The 25,283-nt window shown below is 52.1% G+C and overlaps 1 protein-coding gene across 1 annotated transcript in view; it reads right to left on the bottom strand.

Annotated features, from left to right (window-relative positions):
• The window catches only part of EFNB1 (ephrin B1), a 44,640-nt gene extending 39,195 nt beyond the window's left edge, over positions 1-5,445 (bottom strand). The window contains exon 1 of the mRNA XM_021537743.2: positions 5,262-5,445. Coding sequence (XP_021393418.2) covers positions 5,262-5,377 — 116 coding nt within the window. The 5' untranslated portion in view covers positions 5,378-5,445. The remainder of the gene's footprint in view (positions 1-5,261) is intronic.
• Positions 5,446-25,283: the final 19,838 nt, after the last annotated feature.

Raw genomic sequence — 25,283 nt, 5'->3', positions numbered from 1 at the left:
ATCATTAATTAGAGACAGAACGGAATCAGCTTTGTTTCTCCCCACCCTATTCCAGCTGCCAGACTCCAAGTAGCATGTGCTACTGATCGCTCCAAGATGTTTTCCCACTGGAGTCCAGCACTCCTTGGGCAGACAAGCTTCCCAGCAGCGTGGCCAGTGCTGTGCCAAGGACAGGGTGCACTGCCACAGGGGCAGCGAGCACAAAGCTATGGGAAAGCTGGGGGGAAGCTGGGACATACAAATCCTACAGGGAAACAAGGGATCATCCCCACTGCTAAGCCTCTGGTTTATAGGGGACAATCCAAACAGCTCCTGAAAGACGTCATGCAAGGGACTACTCGTGCACTCCAGCTCTTTGAGACCTCCCATGATCCCTAAAAACATGGACAGGGCTTGTGGGGACCCCTGAGCCCCCAGTGAAGCTGTTTGGGGGACCCCCTAAACACCTCGTGAAGCTGCTCAGAGGGACCCCCAGCCCACCTGGCCACAACACCAAAGGCACAGGCACATCCCGCCCTGTCACATCCAGCCTGTTTGGGATAAGGATTCAAGGGAACAGCTTAGACCCCAAAGTGACACAGGAGCTCAGGTGCAGTGGAGGAAAGCAGCCCCTGCCAGCTCCCTGCCAGCCCTTCCCTGTCAGAACTGGCATGGAAGCCCCATCCAGCCTCACTGCCAGGCAGATCCAAGGAGCTGCAGCAGCTGTTTTGCTCCGGAGAAAGCTCCGGCTCCTTTTACAATCAATCAGCCACCCCATCACAGCTCTTTTTTTCTTTTAAAGGAAGCAGTTAAATCCATTTTATGGAATCCAGCGGTATTTACCCGGCTACTGCAAGAGCCGCAGCTCTGCCTTCCCTTTTTTTTTAATTTAAGTTAATGAAGTCATTCCCAAACGACCCACAAGGAGCCCTGGGTGCTCCTTTCCCCCTGGCACAGGCAGAGGGAGAACAGCTCCAGTGAAACGTGGGATGGGCACGGGGAGGTTCTGCCTTGTGGGGAACAGGAGCTGGGAGGGCTCCCAAAAGCCTGGCACCCAGCAGAGGGTCCCCCACCCCTTCCAAAGGGAAACTCCAGCTGGAAAGCAGGCTGTCCAGGCTTGCTTTGCCCAAACCAGCCTTCGGAGATGAAGCAAAGCCCTGGAAAAGCCAAGGTGCACATAGGGGCCATAGGATTCTTAATGGGAATGCAGAATCATAAATCCTGGAATGGTTTAGAATGGGAGGGAGCCTTAAAGCCCATCCAGCTCCATCCTCTGCCATGGACAGGGACACCTTCCACTAGCCCAGGCTGCTCCAAGCCTTGTCCAACCTGGCCTCGGACACTTTCAGGGATGGGGCAGCCACAGCTTCTCTGGGCAAACTGTGCCAACACCTCCCCACCCTCACAGCCAAGAATTTCTTCCCAATATTCAACCTAAACTTCCCATCTTTTTAGTTTAAACCCATTCTCCACCTCTCACCCTCAGGAAGGGGAGTCTCCACAAGTCAGAAACGACTTTTAATTAAAAATAAGCAGCGAGTTTTCCTTATTGCCTAAATCCTGACATCACGAAGCAACTCCTGCGCCCACGGCTCCCGTAATTCCATTCCATCTGCTCCGACAAGTGCGAGCCCCCTGCTCCAGAGCTCCAGGCCAGCCCTTCCCCTCGGAAACAGCCTTCCCACAAGCACTTTGTCCCTCGTAAAACGGCATTAAAAGAGGCAAAGATCTGCCAGGCTTCAACCCCAATGCTGACAGACTTCCATGGGACACCATCATGTCATTAACGGCAGAATAAAAATACCACGAAGGATTAGACTTTTGTCTGTCTTTTTTTTTTTTTCCCCTCTTTCCCTCACTTTTTTTTTTTTTTTAAATAAATGTATTTATTTGGTTTTTAACAAGTTTGGAACTGAGCAAAACTTTCTGGAAGGGGAAGAGGGAAAAGCAGAGGCGAAAGGAGGCGTTCTCCGGAGCCGCGTGGATGATGTGTCCCATTTCCCCCACCTTCTTATTAAAATACTTTCTGGGGAGGCGAATTCCAGCCTGAAATGAATTTTCCAAACCATATTTTATTAGGAATGTTTCCCTTTAACGCTCGGTACAGGAGCCCACCAGGGTCAATATTTCTCCCAAATTACAGCCGAGGGAGTTGAGAAAGGATTTAGCCAGAATTCCTCTGGCAATTCCCGGCTGTCCAAGGAGAGCACGCTCCCACCACCCCCCGGCTGTGCAGCAAAGGGGACGAGTAAATCCCACAACACTTTCCCCAAAGCCCCCCCTGGACACGATGGAATAAATTAAAGCCATATTGCCTCTCCAAGCCCCCTTCCACAGGGCTCTGCAGGCATCCCAAGGAAAGCTCACTCAGAGGGTGAGCTCATCCCAAGCACAGGTTTGAGACAATTATCACTTTTTCCAACAAAACCTTTCCTAGGCCTATTTTTTTCCCTTTCAAGACCCAGCATCCTCACAGTGGGAAGCGGGTGATGATTTCACCGCTGGCTTTGGGACACACACCCAGGAGACGACCTGGGCTTCCCAACCCAGCACACAGCTTAAGACTGACTTAACTCGATTAGGAAATCATTCCATCTATCGCATGTGTTATCAGCATCTCTCTGATAACACCAGGAGCCCCAGACTCGCTGGTGGAACTGGAGCCCACAGCTCCCAGCTGCCCGAAAGGGCAGGAAAATATTTTCCTTATTTACAGCAATCGTGCTGAAGCTGGCCGGGCCCAGAGCACCACGCTTACTCCTCGGATCCGTTGGAAAATTCCATTTAGCTGTGTTATTTTTAAAGGCTTTAGCTCTCTTTACTCTAAAAACAAGAGTTAAAGCTCAGCAGAATGGGATGGGGGCTGGCACAGCCCCGGCATTGCCCCAGGAAGGGGCTTGGAAGCCCAAGTACAGTGGCGAAGGGTTTTTATGGATCTATCTGGAAGACAATCCCAATCCAACCAACAGCAAGAGTTTTCCTGCAGCTGGAGCCAGACTTTGCCCAGCACACCAATCCCCTGACTGGTTTCCTCAACTGGGTTTGCTGGGAGCAGCCGTGAGGAGGCTCTGCCCGATGCCACGCAGCCGGCAAAGCTCGGAGCTGGGAAAGACAGCGACGGATCCCAAGGACAGATCCCGGACAGGAGGATCCGGGGCTGCTCCGCAGGGGCACAGACTGGAGGGGTCTGAGTGGGATCACAGCTGGGTCCCAAAAGTCTCCACTGAGGAAAAACATTTCCAAGGGTTTTGCCCACACATGTCCCGGCAGAGCCATTTCTGGGTGGAAACGCCGACGTTTCGGGCGCTTCTCCCTCTCTCCTGTCCCTGTGGGGATACAGGGATGGGGAAGCACCCACAGGAGCAGCCCCACATTGCAGGGCACATTCCCAGAAAGCTGGGTCCAGGACAGCCAGCCTCTGAGCTCCAAATCCACGGACAAACGAGGGCAGAGACCTTCCAAACTCCAAATTCCCAGAGAATGGAGAGCGGGCAACCACCGAGCTCCAAACCAGGGTAGAACTGAGGGTGGCAAAGCACCAAGCTCCAAACTGGAGAACTGAGGGCAGACAAACACCAAGATCTGAATTTGGGGAGAACAGAGTGGGTAACCAACAAGCTCCAAACTGGGAGAAAACTGGAAGCAGACAAACTCAGATCTTTGATCTGGGGGAAACCAAGGGTGGACAACCCCAATCCCTGAATTCAGGGGGAACTGAGAGTGGGCAACCACCGAGATCCAAACTGGGCGAAAACTGAATCTGGACAACCTTTGAGCTCTGAACTAGGCGTGAACCAAAGGCAGAAACTGCTGAGCTCCAAAAACTGGGAGCAGAAAACCACCAAGCTCCCAATTCGGGAAAACCAAGGAACCCCTCGAGCTCTCCCTGGACACCCCACCAGGGAGGGACATCTCCAAGGCTCAGTGGGAAGTCCTGGAGTGTCACCCCTGTGCCAGGCAATGGCCAGGGCCTCCTCCCAGCTTCCCAGTCCTCAGCAGCTTAAGGAAAACCCAGGATAAGGAAGGGAAGAGGGTGACATGGCATCCTCCACCACCAAGCCGGAGCCGCCTCCACCTCCAGCTGCCTTCGCCCAAACAAAAACTCTATTTTCTGGAACCAATTTACCTCATCAAGTTGACGAATCCAGTGGGGCAATTCCTGAGGGAAAAAGGTTCTCTCTGCTCCCAGCCAACTGACACAACTCCCAAAGAAAGCAAAGGAAAAACACACCGAGGAGAACGAAGAGACGGAGCCGCCGTCCCGGCGCTTCCAGAGCCGGGGACACGCAAAGTGTGTCTGCAAAGTTCCTTTATCCCCACCAAGAAACCGAGGAAATAAACATTTGGTTGGAATACGTGTCCAGGCAGGAAGGTTTTCCAAATAGTTTCAGTTCTTTCCAACCCTCAAAACACTCTTTGGATTATTTTTAGGTTTTTTGCCTTGAGAAGTGTGGTGGGGAGAAGGAAAAAAAAAAAGGCATGCTAAAAGCAAGAATTTTTTTGAAGGGAGAAAGGAGTAAAATAAATAAACATTCTATGATCTACAAGATAAAGCTGAGCAAGGGCCACCGACCCATCCTGACCACCAGCCCCGGCACAGGGGCGACCAAACACCCCCCACTCCTCCTCCTCCTCCTCGCCCTTCATATTGTTCCTGTACAGCAGCCGTGTACATATCCACAGATTTATATAAAAATATACAAATTTATAGAATTTAGGTGGCTGCACAGGCGGAGCAGCCCCGCTTTGTTCGGACCCAGCCCGAGGTGGGGGCGGAACGAATCCCCTCGCCTTCCTCGACGGCTGATTTCGGATGAGAAAACCCAGATAAAAAATAGTAATTTAAAAAAATATATAATAAATCCAAACGCTGCAGGAAAGCGGCGATCCGGGAGAAAAAAAAAAAAAATAAAGAACCCGAGGCGTGAAAAACGAAAAAAAAAAATTAAAAATTCAAGAAACAAAACGTCGTTTTCAAAAATAAAAACTGATTTCAAGAGAGGAAAAGCTGCGAGAAGTAAAAGCATAATTAAAAACGGGGGGGAAAAAAGGAAGGGAGTTGTTGTTTTTTTTTTTGGTACGAGAAGCAGCGCGGCGCCGCGGGTCCGTCCCCAGCCGGGGGTCGCTCCGTGCGCCGCCCGCAGCCTCCAGGCGCGATTTTACCCTAAAAACCTCGCTGTTTCCGCTAAATTCTCATTTAGAACGCGGTTTCGGTGCCTTTTTCCCCGCGGGGGGTGCGAGGCGCGTCCCTCCCGACCCCCCCCTTCTCTGGCCGCACGTACTTGGGGTTCGCGGAGCTCCACGACACCGGCTCCAGGCTCTTGGCGAGCGGCGCGGCGAGGCGGCACACGGCCAGCAGGACACCCAGCAGCCACCGCCCGCCGCGGGGCCGCGCCATCGTCCCTCGGCGGCGGGACGGGCCGGGCGTCAGGCGCCCATCACGCTCCGCCGCCTCCTCCCGCTCCGCTCCCCACCCGCCGCCTCCGCCCGCCCCGCACCGACTGAGGCGCCGCCCGCCGCGGCAGCCGCTCTACCCCTCCGCGCAGGCAGCGCCGCGGACAGCCCGCACGCGCAGCCAATTGCTGAGCGGAGCGGCGGGGGCCTTGCGGGAGGGCACGCCCATTGCGAGTTCTTAAGGGGAGCGCGGAGGATTTTTGCTTTTTTCCTTCCCCCCCCCCGGTTGCCGCCCGTTGTTACCGGGTTACCGGGGGAGGTGAAGAGCTGACAGCGATGGGGACGAGCTGGCGGAGCCCCGGTTTGGGCGCCGCACCGGCCCGTCCCCGTCGTTGTCGAGCTGGTCAGCCCCCCCCCGTGCGCGCCGCGCTTGGCCTCGCCCTCCCTTCCAGCCGCGGTCCTACAGCGCCCCCCAGCGGACGCCGCCGGCTGCGCCCGAAGCGGCGGCGGCCCCGAAAAATTCCCAAAAAATTCCGAAAAATTCCCAAAAATTCCCAAAAAAACCCCAAAAAATCCCCAAAAAAATCCCCAAAACTTCCCAAAAAATTCCCAAAAGATTCCCAAAAAAATCCCCCAAAATTCCCCAAAAAATCCCAAAAATTCCCCAAAAATTCCTCCAAAATTCCCAAAAAATTCCCAAACAATTCATTAAAAATTCCAAAAAAATTCCCCAAAAAATCCCCAAAAAATTCCCAAACAATCCGAAACAATCCCAAAAAATCCCAAAAAAATTCCCGGGACTGGGAGGGGGCTAAAGGGGCTGCACCGGTTTGGGACATTTTTTCCAGCGGACATTTACATTTTTTTATTAAAAAAATAATTAAGTTTTCCTTTTTTTTTTTTTTTTTTTTTTTTTACTTTTTTTGAGGATTTTTCAAAGGTTTTTTCATTTTTCTCCATTTTTGAAATAAATAATTTCCACTTCTTTGATGTTTTGGAGGGTCTTGGAAAGATTTCCAAATTTTTTTTTTTTTTCAAGGGATTTTTAAAGATCTTTCAATATTTTGGGGCTTTTCTCGAGTTTTTGGAAAATATTTTACATTTCTGGGATTTTTTTAAGCGTTTTTAAGTTTCTTAAACTTTTATTTCCTGGTTTTTAAAAGGTTTCTCTTTTTTTTATGTTTTTGGGGGATTTTAAAGTATTTTCTGACTTTTTTGACTTTATTTAAAGTTTTTATTGGAACTTTTGGACTTTTTTAAACGTTTAAAAATATTTCTTATTTTACCAGTTCTTTTTAAGATTTGGAGGGATTTTTACTTTTTCACCAGGTTTTAAAATTTTTTTCCCCAATTTTTGATTCTTTAAAGTTTTTTTATTTAATTTTTAGTTTACTGGGTTTTTTTAGTATTTTGATGTTTTTGTCATTTTTTATTTTCTTTTTAATTCTTCCAAGTTTTCAAGGTTTTCTATTTTTTGAGATTTTTGCATATTTTAAAGCTTCTAAAATCTTCTTGATTTATTAACTTTTTTTTTCTTTGCCTTTTTTTTTTTTTTAGATTTGGGATGTTTTTTCAGGGTTTTCTTTTTTTTAGATTTTAATTTTTTTTTCCACATTTTCTTGAATTTTTATATCTTTGGAACTCTTTTTAAACGTTTTAATTTTTTTTTAATTTCCAGAATTGTTTGGAGCTTTTCTTCCTTTATTGTTTTTTAACTTTTTAAAGAAATTATTCTATTTTTGAGGGATTTTGAGGTTCTTTTAAAATTTTATTTAAAGTGGGCTTTCATTTCTGTGGCAATATTTTTTATATGTTCTGGATTTTTTGGAGTTTTTTGTAATTTTTGATAGTTTTTTATTTGGGCCGTGAAGATGGAGGAACCAAAATCCAGAATTAATTTGCTTCCCATTAAGAAAATCTTTGGAGTCACTTCACTTTCTATTACAGGAACAATAATAAACCCCTTTGGATTTGGTATAATTTCTATTAATAAAATAAAAACAAAATAAAATCAAACCCCCTCCCGAGTCTGTTCACTTTTTATTAAGGAAATTTTTTAAAAACCCTCAAGTCGGTTCCTTTCTGTTACAAAAATAAACCAACAAATTTTGGCGTCGCTTTCATTTGTGTCGAGAAAATTGAAAAACAAACAAAAAAATTCACTTTAGAGTACAAAAATAAACCAACCCCCCCCCCCTCCCGAGTCCCTTCAGTTTTTATTAAAATAATTCAAATTAAAGCTCGAAAATTCAAAAAAATGGCAGGGTAAGTTCATTTTCTATTGAGAAAATAATAAAATTACACAATCGGGGTCAAATTGGCTCCATATTAATAAAAGTTATGAAAAATCCACGGGTTTAAATGTGATTTTTCGGTCTTTTCCATGAAAACCGAAGTGGGGTTGGCACGTGGGGTGTGGGGGCAGCAGGATTGGGGCTCTTGGGGCCATCCCGAACCACAGGAGAGGGACGAGGAGCAAAAACATCCAAAAATGTGATTTTTTTATAGATGGGAGCACTCAGCTGGGTGCTGGGAGCGGGGCCTTGGATCGCTGCCCGTTCCATGCCCGTTTTGTGCCCGTTCTGTGCCCATTCCCTGCCCATTCCCTCTCCCCCTGCCCATTCCTGCCCACTCCCTGCCCATTCCCTGCCCATTCCCTGCCCGCTCCCTGCCCATTCCCTGCCCATTCCCTGCCCATTCCCTGCCCATTCCCTGCCCATTCCCTGCCCATTCTCTGCCCATTCCCTGCCCGTTCCTGCCCATTCCCTGCCCATTCCCTGCCCATTCCCTGCCCGTTCCTGCCCATTCTCTGCCCATTCCCTGCCCGTTCCTGCCCATTCTCTGCCCATTCCCTGCCCATTCCTGCCCATTCCTGCCCATTCCCTGCCCATTCCTGCCCATTCCCTGCCCGTTCCTGCCCATTCCCTGCCCGTTCCTGCCCATTCCCTGCCCATTCCCTGTCTATTCCCTGCCCATTCCCTGCCCGTTCCCTGCCCATTCCCTGCCCATTCCCTGCCCATTCCCTGCCCATTCCCTGCCCATTCCCTGTCTATTCCCTGTCTATTCCCTGCCCATTCCCTGCCCATTCCCTGCCCATTCCCTGTCTATTCCCTGCCCATTCCCTGCCCATTCCCTGCCCATTCCTGCCCATTCCCTGCCCGTTCCATGCCCATTCCCTGCCCATTCCCTCTCCCCCTGCCCATTCCCTGCCCATTCCCTGCCCATTCCTGCCCATTCCCTCTCCCCCTGCCCATTCCCTGCCCATTCCTGCCCATTCCTGCCCATTCCCTGCCCATTCCCGCTCTCCTGCCCCTCCATCCCGCTGCCATCGGCCGTTTCCATGGCGATGCGGCTCTCCCGGCTCAGGTGGGGATCGGAGCCCGGGAATCCTCTGGAAAGGAGCAGGAGGAGGATGAGGAGGATGAGGATGAGGATGTCCCCACGCCCCCCCTGTGCCCAACCCCGCCCTGCCCGGCCAGGAGGGCACAGGAGGGCACAGGAGGGCACAGGATCCCCTCAGGAACACTCTGGGAACACTTTGGGAACACTTTGGGATCGGAGCCCCAGTGGGGACCGGTTTGGTGCTGTGGGGGATGTGGATCCTTGGGAGGAGGGGAAGGAGTGGGTGAGGCTGGCACAGGCGAGCTTCCAAAGGTCACCAATTTATGGAGAGTGCCACAGCACGGCCACACCTGGCAAAAAATCCAGGAAAAAACCGGATTGTGGCCTCTGCCCACCCCGGAATGAGTCAGTGACACCAAACCCAACACTCACAAGCTGGGAGAGGCCCCGTGGAACAGGAATGGGAACGGGAACGGGTCTCATCCAGGGCTTTGGGACATTTTGGAGAGGTGGGAGAACGGGAAACTCCTTCCCAGCCCTCCCGGTGCTGTCCCAGCAGGAAACAGCTGCCCAGGGAAGTGCAGCACCTGGTTTTCCCACCCGGACACGGGAAGGAAGCCATGGTGACCAACCAGGGTGATTCCTTGGATGGTTCAGGGATAAAAAAACCCAACAAATGAAACGGGAAGTGGATCCCTGTCTCGGGTGCACCCATGGCACCGGGATCTGGGCTGGGCTCCAGGTGGGAGAAGGAAGGGATCCGAATCCTGGGGGGTGAGCCAGGGGGCTCTGAGCAGGTCCAGGGGACCACAAACCCCATCCATGCCCAAAATCCCAGGGCATGATCCTTGTGCTTCCATGAGTTACTGGGATTTCCACCTCCCTCCCCTTTTCCTGGGGCTGCCGTGGACATTCCCATGCGGATGTCACGAATTTTGGGGGACTCAGCTCCCACACAGCTCCATCCTGGATCCCACAGGACTCTGCTCTCCCCGGAATCCTCAGCTGCAAATGGTGAGGAACAAGAAAGGACATTGTTGAATTCCCAAATTCCTCATCTTTTTGGGGCCCAGGAGCTGCCTCGTCCCCAGTCCATGCCCCCTTCCTGCAATTCCCACACCGTGTGGATCCTGGACTCTTGGCTTCCCTCTCCTCTCCCTTCACCTAGAAACCTCATTAAAACATTTTTGGGGATGGTCCGGGCGATTTTCCCCTAGCTGCTCCATTGGAAAAGGACTGCACTGGTGAGACCCGGCGTCATTCCCAAAATTCCCAAAATTCCCTCTCTGCTGGCAGAGTCTCTCCGAGCCCAATCAGCCCCTCATCAAGTGATGAGCTGCAGCCCAATGTATTCCACAGCCACTTCACATTTAAATTACCTGAGAAATTTCCGAGGAGCTGGGAAGGAAAAAAAAAAAAAAAAAAAAAAAAAAAAGAAGAGAAATGGGATAAAACAGAGGGAAAAAAAGAAAATAAAAGAAAAAGAGAAATTCGGCTGAACACCAGGAAAAAGTGCTTAGTGCAGAAATCCGGGGGATGGTTCCCCCAGGAAAGCGCTGGAGTTATTTAAAACTCACCTAAATAAAACATCGGTGGGGAATAAACTTCTCTCATCCCACAGGCACCGTGGGACCAGGGAGATATTCCCCCTAAGTGTTTTCTAGGATGAAAGGGATGGGATCCCACCGGGCTGGCACGTGTATCCCCAACACCCTGGCAGAGGCACAGCCCTTCTCCCTGAAAAGTGGTTTTTTTCCAAGGAGTCCTGCAGAGATGGGACCAAAATTCGTGATTAACCCAAATCTCTATTTAAAAAAAAAAAAAAAAAAAAAAAAAAAAAAAAGAAGAAAAGAAAGAAAAGGGGTGGGGATTTTTTTTTTTTTTTTAATGGGATGCACGCAGACATCCAAAGAGCCTCGTACCCATGGAATAACAGCCAGGCAAGGCAGGATGGGTGCCAGGGAAGCAGAGAAATCAGAGCATCAAAACCAGCAAGGAAGGTGATGTCAAGGGTTCGCCTTTCCCGTGATTTATCCCATCATTCCCCCGCTCAGGCTCCGGGAATCTTGCACCTTCTGCAGATGTGCTTCCTGATTAAAATGATGCAACATTTTTTGCTGGCTGTGTCATAGGATTTTAATTAAAAAAAAAAAAAAAAAAAAGCCTCATTTTCCACCTGGAAATCCGGGATCTTCCCATCTGCCCCAAGGGGAGAGGGAAAGGGGGAGCTGGGAGTGTTTAATCCATGGGGAAAGGACAGAGCAGGGAAATGCAGCAGCACGAGGCCATGGGGCTCCAGAGGAACATTTTATGGGGCTGAGAAGTCGCTGCATAATAGGCTGGGGAAGGAAGTATTAAAATCTTTAACCGGTTTTCAGAGCCGCGATAATTAAGGTGTTGCAAGCTACAATTGCCTGGAAAAAAAAAAAAAAATCCAAAGGCAGGGAATAAGATTTTTATCGCTTGCAGAAGTGGCCACTCATGGATTTGGGGTTTTAAAAAAAAAAAGAAAATTAAAAGAAAAATAATAAAACCTTGTAAGAAAGGGGAAAATTCAAAGGTGGCTGAAAAGGGGTTGGGCTGGAGATGGAAAGTGGGAGCTGGGGGAGCAGCTGGCGGCGCTGGGAAGTCAGGGAAGCATTGTCTGGAGTCCAGCACTTTAATCATGATTTTTAATGGAACTGGAGTAGAGGTTTAATCCTAAACATCCTCACTGGAGCAGCTCCCTTTCCTCCAGAGCTCTGGGAAGGGAGGAATATTGGCTTCAATGAACGAGGCCACAGAAATGGGTGAGAGAGGCTGAATTCCCTCCCGGCTCCCCGGGACAGGACACATCATCCCCCATCTCCAAAATCCATGATTTTGGCTGTGCCCTGGGAAAGAGCAGAGCGCGGCTGAGGGCTGACAAAGGGAGAGGGAAAGGAAAATAAAAACCTCGAGAAAAATCCCTGGCAGGCAGCTGGTGCCACCCTAAACATGCAGAGGGGATCCTGAACATGCAGATATTCCCAGAAAACCAAGCAATGCATCCTAAAAACCCCAGCAGAAGTGAATCAGCTCGTTCTGCCAAGAACAAAGGTGAAGGGTGAGACGTGCCGGGGAGCTGCCTTTAGCTCTTTGACCATTATTGTCGAAAATATCAGGAAAATGCCTCAAATTGGCTGGAGAAGGAGCAGCCCTGAATGGCACAGTGGGGGATTACAAGAAGAATAGGGTGGGAAAAGAAACATATATATATATATATATATATATATATATATTCCTATGTAATTCTGTAGATAGACATGCGGTTATATGTTTATTACTATATATTTATATGTGGGTATACATGGATTTTATACATTTATGCATGATAAAGGCATTTTTGTATTTTAAGATATTATATATGCCTATTTTATATACGTTTATGTATATTATATATATTATATATTTTCTATATTTATATATAGAAAAAATATATAAATATATAAATATATAAATAGATCTAGAAAATATATAATATATAATATATAAATATATATATTTTCTGTATTTATATATTTTAATATATTTATATATAAATATATAAATATATATATAAGATATATAATATATATGTATGTATTATATATTTTATATATATATTTATATATATATATGAGATAGCGATATGCCCACTGGCGCAGAACTTGCTGGAGGCGGCAGGAATATCCAAGGGGACACTGCCGAGGTCATTCCTTAACATCTCTCTTAATGACCTGCAAAAGGCACCAGCAGCTCGTTAATGACCTGGCAGCGGAGATCAGCAGCTTGTCGCTGGAATTCCCGCAGAAATTCCCACCGCTATCCCGGTGTGCGGGGCCGGCCGCCCTTCCACAGGCTGGGAGACATGAAAGGGGCCTAAATATGCAGAAAGCAGCGCAGGAAAAGCCATGGTTTTGTTCGCGGGGGAAGAAAAATAAATCTAATCGGGTCTATGTGGGGCGAGGGATTAAAAAGTTGTTGGAGCGGGAGAGCGGCGGCGGCACCTCGGGAAGGTCGGTGGGGTTTAATATGCAGCTATGCCGGAGATCTCCTCATCCACCTCTCCCAGGGAAAGCACAAAGTGCACTTTCAGGTCAGCGAGCCAGAGAAAGAAGGAGAAGCCCCAAAAAGGAGCAGAAGCTGGAGGAATGCTGTGTAAGCTGAGATTTTCCAACACATGGATCTGTTTTCTTTGGAGCGGCAGCGGCCGGGGGAAGTCGCAAGTGCGGACGAAGCTCCCGCAGGGCTCCGAGAGCAAAGGAAGAGCGGCGGAGGGTGGCAGGGGAGCGGGAGGTGACCTGGGGCTGTGTCCCACCCCCGGGGCAGTGCCGGCAGCCCGAGGCCGTGCCGGGACACGCGGCTGCCGATGGATGTGCCCGAGGCACCGCTGCTCCCAGGGCTGCTCCATCACCTGCCGTGGTGGGCTGGAAAATCCGAGTGCTGTGCCCCCAGGATCAGATCTGCTGTCCCCAGCACCAGCCCTGCTATTCCCAAGGCCGGATCTTCCATTCCCAGTGCCACACTTGCCATCCCCAGGGCCAGACCGACCATCCCTACGATGGGACCGTCCACTTCCAGCATCGCAATTTCCATCCTCAGTGTCACAACTTCCATCCCCAGGGTCAAACTCAGCGTCCTCGGGGTCAGACCTGCCATTCCCAGGGTCACAAGTCCCATCCCAAATGTCAGACCCATTCCCCAGTGCCAGACCTGCCATTCCTAGGGTCAGACTTGCCATTCCCAGGGTCACAAGTCCCATCCCAAATGTCAGACCCATTCCCCAGTGCCAGACCTGCAATCTTTAGGGCCAGACCTGCCATTCCCAGGGTCACAAGCCCTATCCCAAATGTCAGACCCGTTCCCCAGTGCCAGACCTGTCATCCTTAGGGCCAGACCTGCCATTCCCAGGGTCACAACTCCCATCCCAAATGTCAGACCCTTCCCCAGTGCCAGACCTGCCATCCTTAGGGCCAGACCTGCCATTCCCAGTGTTGGACCTTCCATCCCCAGGCTCAGCCTTTCCACATCCAAGGTCAAACCTGCCATTCCCAGTGCCACACCCGCCTCCTCCAGCGTCCCATCTGCCATGCTGAGGGGTCACAGCTGATGCCCAGTGCCAGACCTCCCATCCCCAGTGCCAGGGCTCATCCCCAGTGTCCCACCTGCCATTCCCCAGTGTCCCACGTGCCATGGGCAGGACCAGAGCCAGGACCCTGGTGTGACAGCAGGTTCCTGCCAGCTGCCTGCCGAGGCTGGGGAACGCTGGCTGTGGGCACACGGGCACGGTGCTGCTGTAAGAGGGACCTGGAGGGAGAGGGGCTGGATGGGCTGAGCTGTTCTCCCCGCTCCCGAGCAGCCCCCGGGGCAGGGTCCCGCGGAGCTCCCGGCACGTCCCCACCCGCGTGGCCCGAACCAGCCGGTGATCTCACGTGAATGAGCTCAGAGCTGGCTGCGTCCTGCCAGGATTTACATGGGAGGCTCCAGAGAGTCTGTGTGTACTCGCAAGCCTCCCGCCGAGAGCCACAGCTCTCCCCGAGGGGAGGAGGAGCGGGGCTCCCTTTGCTGCTTCCCCACCTTGCCCTGCCAGCCCCGGCTCCTGGCAGCCGGCCTGCTCCGGGCCCACGCTGCTTCCCGGGCGGCTGCGGGAGCCGGGACGGGGAGATCCAGCCTCCCTGGACACCCCACTGCTGCAGCCCTGTGCCCTGCACTGCTGCAGCCCTGTGCCCTGCACTCCCGTGTACCTGTGGTCCTGAATCCACGGGGTCCTGGATCCGCTGTGTTTCTGCATCCCTGCGTCCTCAGTCCTGCACCCACTCAACTAAACTCTTGTAGCCCCTGCAATCCTGTGCCCCTGCATCCCTGTATCCTAAATCCCTACATCTCTGTGTCCCTGTATCCTAAATCTCTACATCTCTCTGCCCCTACATCCTAAATTCCTACATCTCTGTGCCCCTGCATCCTTGTGCCCTAAATCCCTACATCTCTGTGCCCCTGCATCCTAAATCCCTACATCTCTGTGTCCCTGTATCCTAAATCTCTACATCTCTCTGCCCCTACATCCTAAATTCCTACATCTCTGTGTCCCTGCATCCCTGTACCCTAAATCCCTACATCTCTGTGCCCCTGCAACCTAAATCTCTACATCTCTCTGCCCCTGCTTCCCTGCATCCTAAATCTCTACATCTCTCTGCCCCTGCATGCCTGCATCCCAAATCCCTACATCTCTCTGTCCCTGTACCCTAAATCTCTACATCTCTGTGCCCCTGAATCCTAAATCCCTACATCTCTGTGCCCCTGCATCCCTTCAGCGTCTCTGCCCTCATCCCCTGCATCCCCACACCTGCACATCTGCCTCCCTGCCCTCGTGTTTCCATCACCCTGTGCCCCTGCAGCCCGTGTCCCTGCCTCCCCAAACCCTGTAAATCCCCTGCAGCCCCTCACCCTACACCCAGCATCCCCTGCCATCCTGCTCCTCATCCCAACATCCCAGCAGCACCGCAGCCCTGCAGCCTCACGCTGCCACACCCCATCCCGACCCCCGGGACCCAGGAGGGGATCCCAGCTCCCCACAGAGCACAAGGTTTCCTAATCCTCCCATCCAGGTGGATCACGGCTCCGCGATTCCCGCTGGGACATCACTCCATGCCCCACTGCAGGTTTTGGGGATGTTCTCAGCCCCGTGATGCCGCTGAAGGTTCCCTGTGCAGAGCAGGATGGGCTGAAAGGCAGAAGAGGAAAGTGGAGAAATTCACTTTTATCTCTCAGCAATCGCAAAAAGGGATAAACTGAACATCCTGAGCAGTTGCAGTGCTCCTTTTGTGGGGCTGGTAATTTGTGACAGTGAAGATCACTGGAAATATCTTAATTAATGTTTATTTTGATGGCTGTGGAGGTTTGGGGTGACGTGTCCCTGAGTCTGGAGTGGGGAGAGGGGGCAGGGTGGCAGGGGGGAAAAAAAAAGCAGATTTTTTTTTTTTTTTTGACTTGCTGCCCAGAACCACAAAAATGCCTTTTAAAGCGTCCCTCCCTCGCCCGAACAGGCTCGTCGGGAGCAGAGCAGAGCTCATGGAAAGAGGAGAGATAGAGAGATAGAGACTCAGAGGAAGGAGGTGAGGGGCAAAGACATGGGAAGGAGACAGACAAACACACACGGAGCAATTTGCATGGTTTATGAGTCTTTGATTCCAGCCTATTTACAACCTGGGCGCTCACACCCCGGTGGGAAGTTGAGAGATTACTGTACTTACCCTGGATTTCGCTTCACATCTTTATCGAGGGATCTCTCTCGCCTCCAGCCAGACTTTAACGAGCTGCAGCTACGGCAGGACCGGCCCCGTGCGGCCGAGCCCCTTCCCCGCCTGCTCCCGCAGCAATTCCCGGCTCCACAGGGACTCCCCGGGCACCCACGGGACCCCTCTGTGCTCCAGGGGACATCTCAGAGGGCCAAGGGACATCCCTGCTCTCCATTTTTCCCCGCAGGTAAAATAATTTCTGGGATCAGGCCAGGCAGTTTTGGGTTCAGCATAGAGGAAAGAGACGCCAAACCCAGAGCATTTGGTTCCAAAGGTGCAGCATCCCATTCTCCCATTTCCTTCTCATTCACCAGCTCGTTCTTCTCCCCACTTTTTTTGTCATTTTCCTCCTCTTTGGGCCATTTTCCTCCTGCATTTTCACTGAGAAAACCTGAATTCCAGGCAAAGGGGACAGCTGATGGAAATACCGGGTACAGTGGAAAGAAAGGCGTGACCCACGGCTTTTTGTTCCTTTGATATTTGAAATCCCCACATCCACGTCCAGAGTAACTTCTGGAAAATTCGTTGGGGGAAAGGACTTTCCTACCAAGCAAAGATGAGGCAATTTAGTGTGAATTCCAAGCTCTGAGTGAATCCTTCATCCCACCGAGAATTCCCAGACACGAAAAGAGCTGGGTTCCTGAGCACCCTCATCCCCCCTCCTGCCGTGATCCCCATTAGCTCAAGGAGACACAACCAATCCCTCTCCTAACGCCCTTCCCTGGCTGTTTTCTTGGGATGAATCTGCCTCCATCACTCCGGGCAAACCCGGCATTCATCTCCCATTCCCCGACCCCTGAGCACACCAAGGGGTGATGGAGGGGAAGCTTTCCCCGCAGAGTTTTGGCTCCTTTTCGCTGCTGGATTTCCCCCAGGTGCTCGGGATTCTTTTTTTTCGCTCAGAGTTCGACACCCACACGCGCGGGGCTGTGCCAGGAGGGGCAGGGGCAGCTCTCCCTGCCTGGCAGGGGCATCGTGCCCGGGCTGGGCCGGCGGAGCCTCGGGAGCCGCTCCCTCCCCCTTGGCTGCGACCCCCGGCACCGTTTCCATCCCATAATTGGGCAAATCTTTCCCTATCAGATCTCAGCGCAAGTGTCTACAAGCCTCGCCCGAATAATAAGGAATATTCAAGGAAAACCTGGTGCTTTTTTCTCATCTCCTTTTTGCCAGGAATCTGGTTTTTTGGGATAGCGGCTGGAGCACAGGCAAGGGCAGCTCCCGCATGATTATTCATGGACGATCTTCGGGGATTTGCTTAAACTCAAAGCAGATTTGGAGGGAAAATAAGAAACCTGGAAGCCTTTGCTGATGACTCCTCCCGGGTAGCTCCACGGGAAGCTTCTCCGCTCCCTCTTTCAGCTTGTTTTTATTGAGGTGTTTTTTCCTTCCTCCCCCTGATGTTATTTAAATCTTGTTCTTTAATAAGTCCACAACTAAAAGCAATTAAGGAGCTCAGTGAGCAGCATCCATTTCAGCGCTGCCTCCAAGGCACATCCAGCGGCGGTGAGCCCTGCCTGGAGGCACGGAGAGCATCGGGAGAGCCTCGGGAGCCCCATGGATGCCCGGCTGTGTGAAACCTCCCACCCTGGGGGCACAGGGAGTCCCTTCCGTCCCCATCCCGAGCCATCCCATCCTTCCAGGGGCTCCCAAGCCTTTTCCTCGGCGGGCGGATGGTTTGGGGGCCCTGCCCACACGCCCCTTCACCTAAAGGTGTTGCTACGCTGATAAAGGACGCTTAAAATAAAATAAAGAGAGAAAACACGAGTTTTCCTTTTCCGGGAGCAAGAGATCAAAGCAATTCTGAGGCAGATGATAATTCCTGGCAGTAACCCCCCACAGGAGATAAAGGGGATGGAGGGGTCCTCAGAGAGATGCTCTGAGAAACGCAGGTGGCAGACACGGAGAGGGCTTTGGTCACTAAAAGGGACATCGAGCTTTGCCATCGGGGTGGCCCAAACCAAACCCACACTGTCCAAAAGTGCCCTCGGTACCTCCGTGGGCAGCGGCCACAGCCACGGTGCCCACACGCCCTGGGCAGCCCACGGAAAGCCCTTCCTGCCAAAACTCCTTCCCGTTCGCCCTGACAAAGGGCTCTTGCTTCCAGCTCAGGAGCACCAAACACGGAGGCAGGCGAGGTAACCTCTTCCCACAGCATTTTAATGAAGAAAACACCCACGGAGATGCAAACACGGCCACAGCTCGCTGCCTGCCCATCCTCCTTCCCCCGGGCTGGAGCAGGGATGTGCTGCCTCCCCGCTGCCTCCAACACAGCATCCCGGCGTGGATTGGGCCAAAAGGGCATCCCAAATCCCATGGGATGCTCAAGGGTGGGCAGCAGCACCCAGGAAGAGGGGAGGGAATCTGCGTAAATTAGCAGGAGGTAATTTTACCCTCATCTTCTGATCCCTCGCACCCGCCCCCAGAGGCGAATGGCAAAGAGGGGCGGGTTTAGGGGTTTAGTCCATCGGAGGAGGTGAGAACAGATGGGAAACGGGCTGAGGGCAGCACATCCCCAATTCCCAGTAGGAATCAGGATTCTGGATAGGGATAAGCCAATGCCAAGCTTCCAGCACCAGGGCTGGGCACAGCCAGCAGGACCAGCTCGAGGCTGGAGCCTGCTTGGCACCCCGGGATCCCCAGAGTCCCCCGAGGCCTGGGCTGATTCTGGTGTGGGAAGTAGGGAGGAAATCGTGGAATTCTGCCCCACTCAGGTGAGACCCCACCTGCAGAGCTGCCTCCAGCCCTGGGCTCCCAGCACAGGAAGGACCTGGAGCTGCTGGAGAGAGTCCAGAGGAGCCCATGGAGCTGCTCCCAGGGTTGGAGCCAGGCTGGGAGAGCTGGGGGTGCTCACCTGGAGAGGAGAAGCTCCAGGGTGACCCCAGAGCTCCTTCCAGGGCCTGAAGTTTGCCCAGAGAAGCTGTGGCTGCCTCTGGATCCCTGGAAGTGTCCAAGGCCAGGCTGGACAGGGCTTGGAGCAACCTGGGCTGTCCACGGCAGGAGGTGGGACTCAATAGAGTTTAAGGTTATTTCCAAGCTAGGCCATGCTGAGATTCCATGATTATTTCCCTTGATTCCATGATTATTTCCAGGCACCAGCTCCTGACGACTCTGAGATGGAGACCTGGCTGGAAGGACTGCAAAGAGGAGGGGTGGAAGATGCTGCCTCTGATGTAATCCTGCTGATCCCTGGGAACCACCGGCACCTTCCCACATCTCCCTTGGCCTTGGGAGCCCAGCTCAACTCACCCCACCACCCTCCAGACGGGCACATCTGACTTGTCCTCAAATCCAGCCAGCAGCTCCAAGTATTGTCCATAAAAAACTTAAAAAGGACCCAAGAATGATTTATTGAAATGTTCCCATTTTCACTGGAAACACAAAGGAGCGATCCTCCAAGAAATGTGGTTTGCAGCTGGGAATTTTTTAAACTAAGAGTACAAAATGTGTGCAAACGAGAGAGAGTTTTGAGGGAAAACCCAAAAATGCAACATGAGAGCCCAAACATCTGTTGGAAAACCATCCCCAAAGTCCAGAAAGGCACTGCCAGCAAACCCCACCAAGGCTGCAAGCAGAAGGAAGGGCCATGAGCGAGTCAAGGTGGACACGGGTGCCACAACCTTGGGATGGGCATCACCTCCCCCTGTGAATTTTTGGGTTTTCATGGAAAAGCCAGGTTGTGGGAGCGCTGCCCCGGGACTCCCAGCAGAGCAGCCCAGACGGGTGAGGCTCGTGCCTGTCAAAACATTTCAGAATAATCGTCATAAAGCACGGCCAGATCAAAACAAGTTAAAACAGAGCCGCCAAGGTCTGGTCACCTCATAAACCACAGATAAAGCCAGCAAGGCTTCGCCAGAGCAGGTTTGATCTTCCTCCCTTCCTGTATCTCTTCCATAAACATTTTGGGGAGCCACAGGAGAAGAGTCTTATTGATGAAGTCTGAAAACTAACATCCTATGGATGCTGGGAATTATCCCACGCCTCATCCTCCCTGTCCGGGGCAGCGCCAACCCTGGCGGATGCTGCCAGCCCTGCCCCAAGGACTCCTCTGTTTACTTTAAACCAATTCCCATCAAACTCCTCAGTCAAAAAGGGGGAAAAATTGGATCAAAAGCGACCCTTTGGCCGCCCCCTTCCTTCCAGTTGTCCGACCTTGGCAGGTGTTGGCCGAAGGAGCCAGGGCCATCAGCAGCACCTCAAGAGCTTTTGTGAAGCCCAAAGAGCTTTTCCCAAATCCCTCTCTACCTTCTGCTGCTCTTGTGCTGCTGCATTGAGGGGCTGAAGGATGTCCAGGGAGGATGTCCAGGGAAGAGAACGGAGCTGGGGAAGGGGCTGGAGCACCAGAAGTGGCTGAAGGAGTGGGGAAGGGGCTCAGTTTTCAGAAGAGGAGGCTCAGGGGGGCTCTGCACAACTCCCTGACAGGAGGGGCAGCCAGGGAGGTGGGCTCTGCTCCCAGGGAATAAGGAGGAGAGGGAATGGCCTCCAGCTCTGCCAGGGGAGGTTTAGTTGGATATGAAGGAAAATTCCTCATGGGAGGGGTTGTCCAGTGCTGGCATAGGAGTGGAGTCCCCATCCCTGGAGGGATTTAAAAGCCATGTGGATGTGGCACTTGGGGACATGGTCAGTGGTGGCCTTGGCAGTGCTGGGGCAATGGTTGGACTGCACAGTCCCAGAGGACTTCTGTGATTCTGAGGATCATCCCTCCTGCCCCAGCAGCTGAAGATGGCCGTGAATTTCCAGGTCACTGCTTGGGATAGAGAGCTGCCAAGTCTCCAGCTTCAGGTGCTCCAGGAGAAAAGTGGGATGAGCACCGAGCCCTGGTAGTCCTGGGGCTGGTGTGTCCACACTGGCCATGCTGTAACATGACCTTAATTACAGTAATTGAGCTCTTGGACAAGGCTTGGAGCAAAGAAGTTGCAATATTTGGGGTTTCTAAAAGGTCTCTGCAAGGTCGCTCCGCCAAGGTTGGTGAGGCAAGAGCAGCCCGGGGATAAATGGGATTGTTAATCCCTGGTTAGGGATGGCAGGATTTGGGGAACAGCCTGTTTGTGCAGGAGAGAGGACTTTCAACAAGGTCCCACAGGAGTTTGGCCTGAAACCTCCTCTGGTGCCCCCCAGAATGATCCGGGAGAGGGAAGAGCACAGCCAAGCACTTTGGAGCAGCTCCAAATTACTCCTGGCACTGAGGAATTGCAGGGGAATGGAATGATCGTATGGAACAGAGCAATAAAATGGCAGATGAACTTCCCTGCTCATAATTGCAGAGTAATGAACATGAAAAGCTTTTCCCCCATCCGGGCACGCGCAGCGGCTCCGTATCAGCAATTATTGGGATTTAACGAGATCTCGGAGACGCTGCCGAGCCCCTTTGAAGGCCTCCTTTCAATGATTAGCAAGAGTCAAAAAGAAGGCAAGTGGAATATTAAGAACTCTTGGAGCAAGGAAAGAGAACAAAAGGGGAAATGTCCTTTTTTCCCTTCATCTGCTGCCTCTCAGCTCTGACGGGTCCACGCCACAGAACGAGGAGATGAGGGGGAAAGCATCACATTGATCCAGGGTTTGGGATAACACCTGTGTGGAGAGAGCTAAAATGAACCAGGTAAAAGGGGATAAAGAGACAAATAGCTTAAAGTTACAGAGGTTTGGAATGGGAAAATTGGCAATGCAATCCTTGATAATGGATTTGATGCTTTTCCCGCCAAGGGGCTTCATGGAGCTGTGGGAATTGTCACCAGTGGAGACTTCTCACCACCCTGAGATCAGATTTGCAGGGTCACCTCTGCATCCCTGAGAAAAACGGGATCAGCTCCAGGCAAATCCTGCTGCACCCATGATGGGAGGGAAAGAGGATCAGGGTGGGCACCACGTTTGAGTCCTTCACCCGGAACCTCCTGGGAAATTCCTGGAGCTTTCTTGGGATCCACAGCACCACAGTTCCTGTAGGGTTTTGTCCTGTGAATTTGGGGAGGGCACGTTCCTCTTCAATCCTCCAGCCTTTCTTGCAACGCCAAGGCTTCCTAGGAATTTCCTATGACTTGTATCTAGAACATCTCCAGGAATGTTCAAGGGCTTCATAAGACTTCTCCACTCTGAAATATCTCAATGAATGCCCTAGAGCTTCCCTGACTTTTCTCCACCTAGAAACCTCCCCAGCATCTTCCATTTTTCCCGTGAGTTTTCTCTCTTCCGGAAGTTTTCTGGCATTTCCTTATCGGCAACCTGTCTAGGAGCATCCCAATGAATTCCAAGACTCCCACAAGGGCTCTCAAGAAATTCTTCAGTCTAGGATATCGATATGAAATTCTCCAAATGCTTTTGAGAAACTTCTCTATCCAGGAAAGCTCAGCCAAGGACTTTTCTCAGATTCTTCCGTGCTTTTCTAGAGATTCCTCAAATGAGGAATTCTGGGAATTTTCCTGTGATTTAAAAAAAAAAAATCATTGTACTTTGCAGGACTTTTTTTTCTTTGCACTTCATGATGCTTCAAGGAATTTCCCAAATTATTTTTTTTTTAGGAATTCAGACCTGTTATGTGAGTTTTCCCACGTGCTCTGATTTTTACAGTGTGTCCATGAAATACCGACCTGTCCAGGCAGCCCAAACCAGGATGGAGGAAGGGAATTCTCCCTTTGCTGTGCCACACCCTGGAGCCACCACGATGGAGAGTGGAGGAGCAGCATCCCAGGATGTGGCTGTGGTGGGGCAGAGTCACCCCGTGGATGTCAGGGCAGCCCCACCAGCTCTGTGGGAATTGTGCCATGGCTGAGCTGGGAAGGAGCAGGAGAAGCATCTCTGTCACATCCAAACCTCTCCTGGAAGAGAGGAGCTGTCCCTCACCAGCCCAGCAGGACTGTGGGACAGTTTGGGATCTTTTGGGATCTCTGTGCACATCTCTGGAGACTGTGCCAGAGTGGACAGCTCATTCCAAGCTCCCCATTGGATCCAGGCTGGATTTGGGATGTGATCCACAATTCCCACCCTTCCCTCATCCATCACCGCTGGTCAGCAGGGATCACACGGTCTGCAGGCTCAGGGTGTGGCAGTGACACAGCCACATGTGGCCAGATGTGAGGAGAGAAGGAAAAGGCAAAGCTGGGAGCGAGGCAGGATAAAGCCAGATTGCTCCAGGACAACTCCTGGACATGCTGGCAGCTCCTGCTGCTGCCTGTGGTTCACCAGGGTCAGCTGAGGTCTCTGGAGATGCTCCTCAACCTCTTCGATGTTCTGGAAACTCAGTTCCTGGTTCAAAGAACTCAAAGTTCCTTTGAATCCAACATCACTTTGCTCTGGGGGCTCCAGAAGGATCATTGGGAAGTGTCCAAGGCCGGGTTGGATGGGGCTCGGAGCAACCTGGGCTAGTGGAACGTGTCCCTGCCCCTGGCAGGGGTTTGGAACAAGATCATCTTTAAGGCTCCTTCCAACCCAGACCATTCTGTGATTCCCCATGGTCTCCCGGGGAATCTCAGGATGATGTGAGTCCCCCAAATTTCCTGACACCCACGCTGGTGTGGATGATCCATGGAAAGGATCAGCAGGGTCTGCTGAGGGGACAACACTCCGTGAACAGACCCAGGGGTGCTCTGGGTGTCTCTTCATGGGCACAGAGGGGAAGAGCTGGGGAAATCAGGGGCTGCACCCCCAGCAGAGCTTTGGGGAGCCCCCAGGGCACCGCCCCCCCAGCCACACCCTGCTCAGGGTGACTCAGGAGGGTGGGGTGGGCACACCTGGTCTGCAAATACACTCTGAAATGCAGCAGCCCGGGCCGTGTTTGCTCTGTTTATCTCCTGACATTATTTATTTCCTACCTGGCCATGGGCTGGCTGCTGGGGACTGTCACCACCGGGCCCTGGCTGTGGCCGTGTTGATTTTGGCACAGGGAAGGAGAGGCTGGGCCAAGCTGGGCAGCGGTGTGGGGAGAACTGGGAGACTCCAGGGCAGGGAGAGCTGGGGCTGCTGGGCTGTGGGGAGAGCACCTGCAAGGAGCAGGATGTGGAAATCAATCCTGGGAATTGGTCCTGCAGCTCCATCTTGCAGGAATTTGGGGTGGGATGCCCCTGGAGCAGGAAGGGTCTCTCCTCCTGCTCTGGTGTAATTCTGCAGCCAGCGGGGTCTCAGTGATCCCAAAAGGGTAGGTGGGTCCAACAGGAGGATTTCTCTGGGTAAAACAGCCCCAGTGCCCACCTTCCTCCTCCTCCTCCTCCTTCTCTCCTTCCTCTGGACTTGCAGTCTGGGCTCTCTGCAATGTCCTGGATGGCAAAATAGCCCAAAAGTTCCCAAAAGAAGCACCAGCTCTCTGATGCCACAGAAGAGCCACCCTCCCATGCTCCAGCTGTCACCTGGCACCGGGACAGACAGGGGTGAGGGGTGACAGAGGGACAGGCAGAGAGATCAGCCTGGAGGCACCCAATTGTGAAAGAGGCAGCTCAGAGAGGAACTGGAGGATTTGGATCCTGTTTCTTGCTTAACTCCCTGATATCTGACCCCTGGGGAGGAAGAGAGGGTTCTGCTCTTGTCAGAGGGGGCTTAAGAAAGGCCACTAAGAAAAGCTCCTGAAGCACCATGTGAGGACTCTGAGCCCTTCCTGAGCTGTGGGCAGTGCCTCGGGCTGTGGGTGCAGGATGAGGGGAGATCCCAGCATGGTCCCACTGCTGCCTGGGAGACCAGGGACAGGGGGGACAGCTCCTCCCAGCCCCGCTGCTGTGAGGAAGCACCGGTCCTTTAGGAAGGGGATTTCTAACAAAGCTGAGATCATGTTGCTGTTTGACTTAATCTCAGGCCATTCTGCCTCCAAATCCCTCCTAATTCCTCGCTGATATTAATTACAGTGCATCCCACCCAGGCCTGGGGAGTGGTGGCTCTTCCCAACGTCCCAAGCCCAGCGCTTCCCCGGGATCCTGTTCTCAGCCAGCAGCCCCTGATCCAAATAATCCCTGGCCTAATGCACCGTCTTAAATTAGATTTGGGCTCTCTGTCCCTGCTCCGCCACTTTCTGCTGGTTCCCCACAGCTGCAGCGCAGACAGAACAGGAGGGGTGTGGAGGGAGGAGCTGACGTCTCCTCCAGCACTCCTGGAGCTCGGATTTGGGCTCTCCCCTCTCCCGGAGCAGCCACTTGCTGCCTGTGCTGGCAGCAGCTCTGGTGTCACCACTGTCATGTCACCCTGGTGGCTGGGACACACTCTTTGGTCCCGGCTGCAGGGCTGGGGACGCTGCAGCCCAGACACGGAGTAAAATCTTGGTTTTGTGCTGACCTTTGAGCTGAAAAGTGCTTTAATGGA

Source organism: Lonchura striata, chromosome 14 (assembly GCF_046129695.1).
Source record: "Lonchura striata isolate bLonStr1 chromosome 14, bLonStr1.mat, whole genome shotgun sequence".
NCBI lineage: Eukaryota > Metazoa > Chordata > Aves > Passeriformes > Estrildidae > Lonchura > Lonchura striata.
Note: the sequence above shows the minus strand (reverse complement) of the source record. Positions and strands in the feature narration are given on the sequence as shown.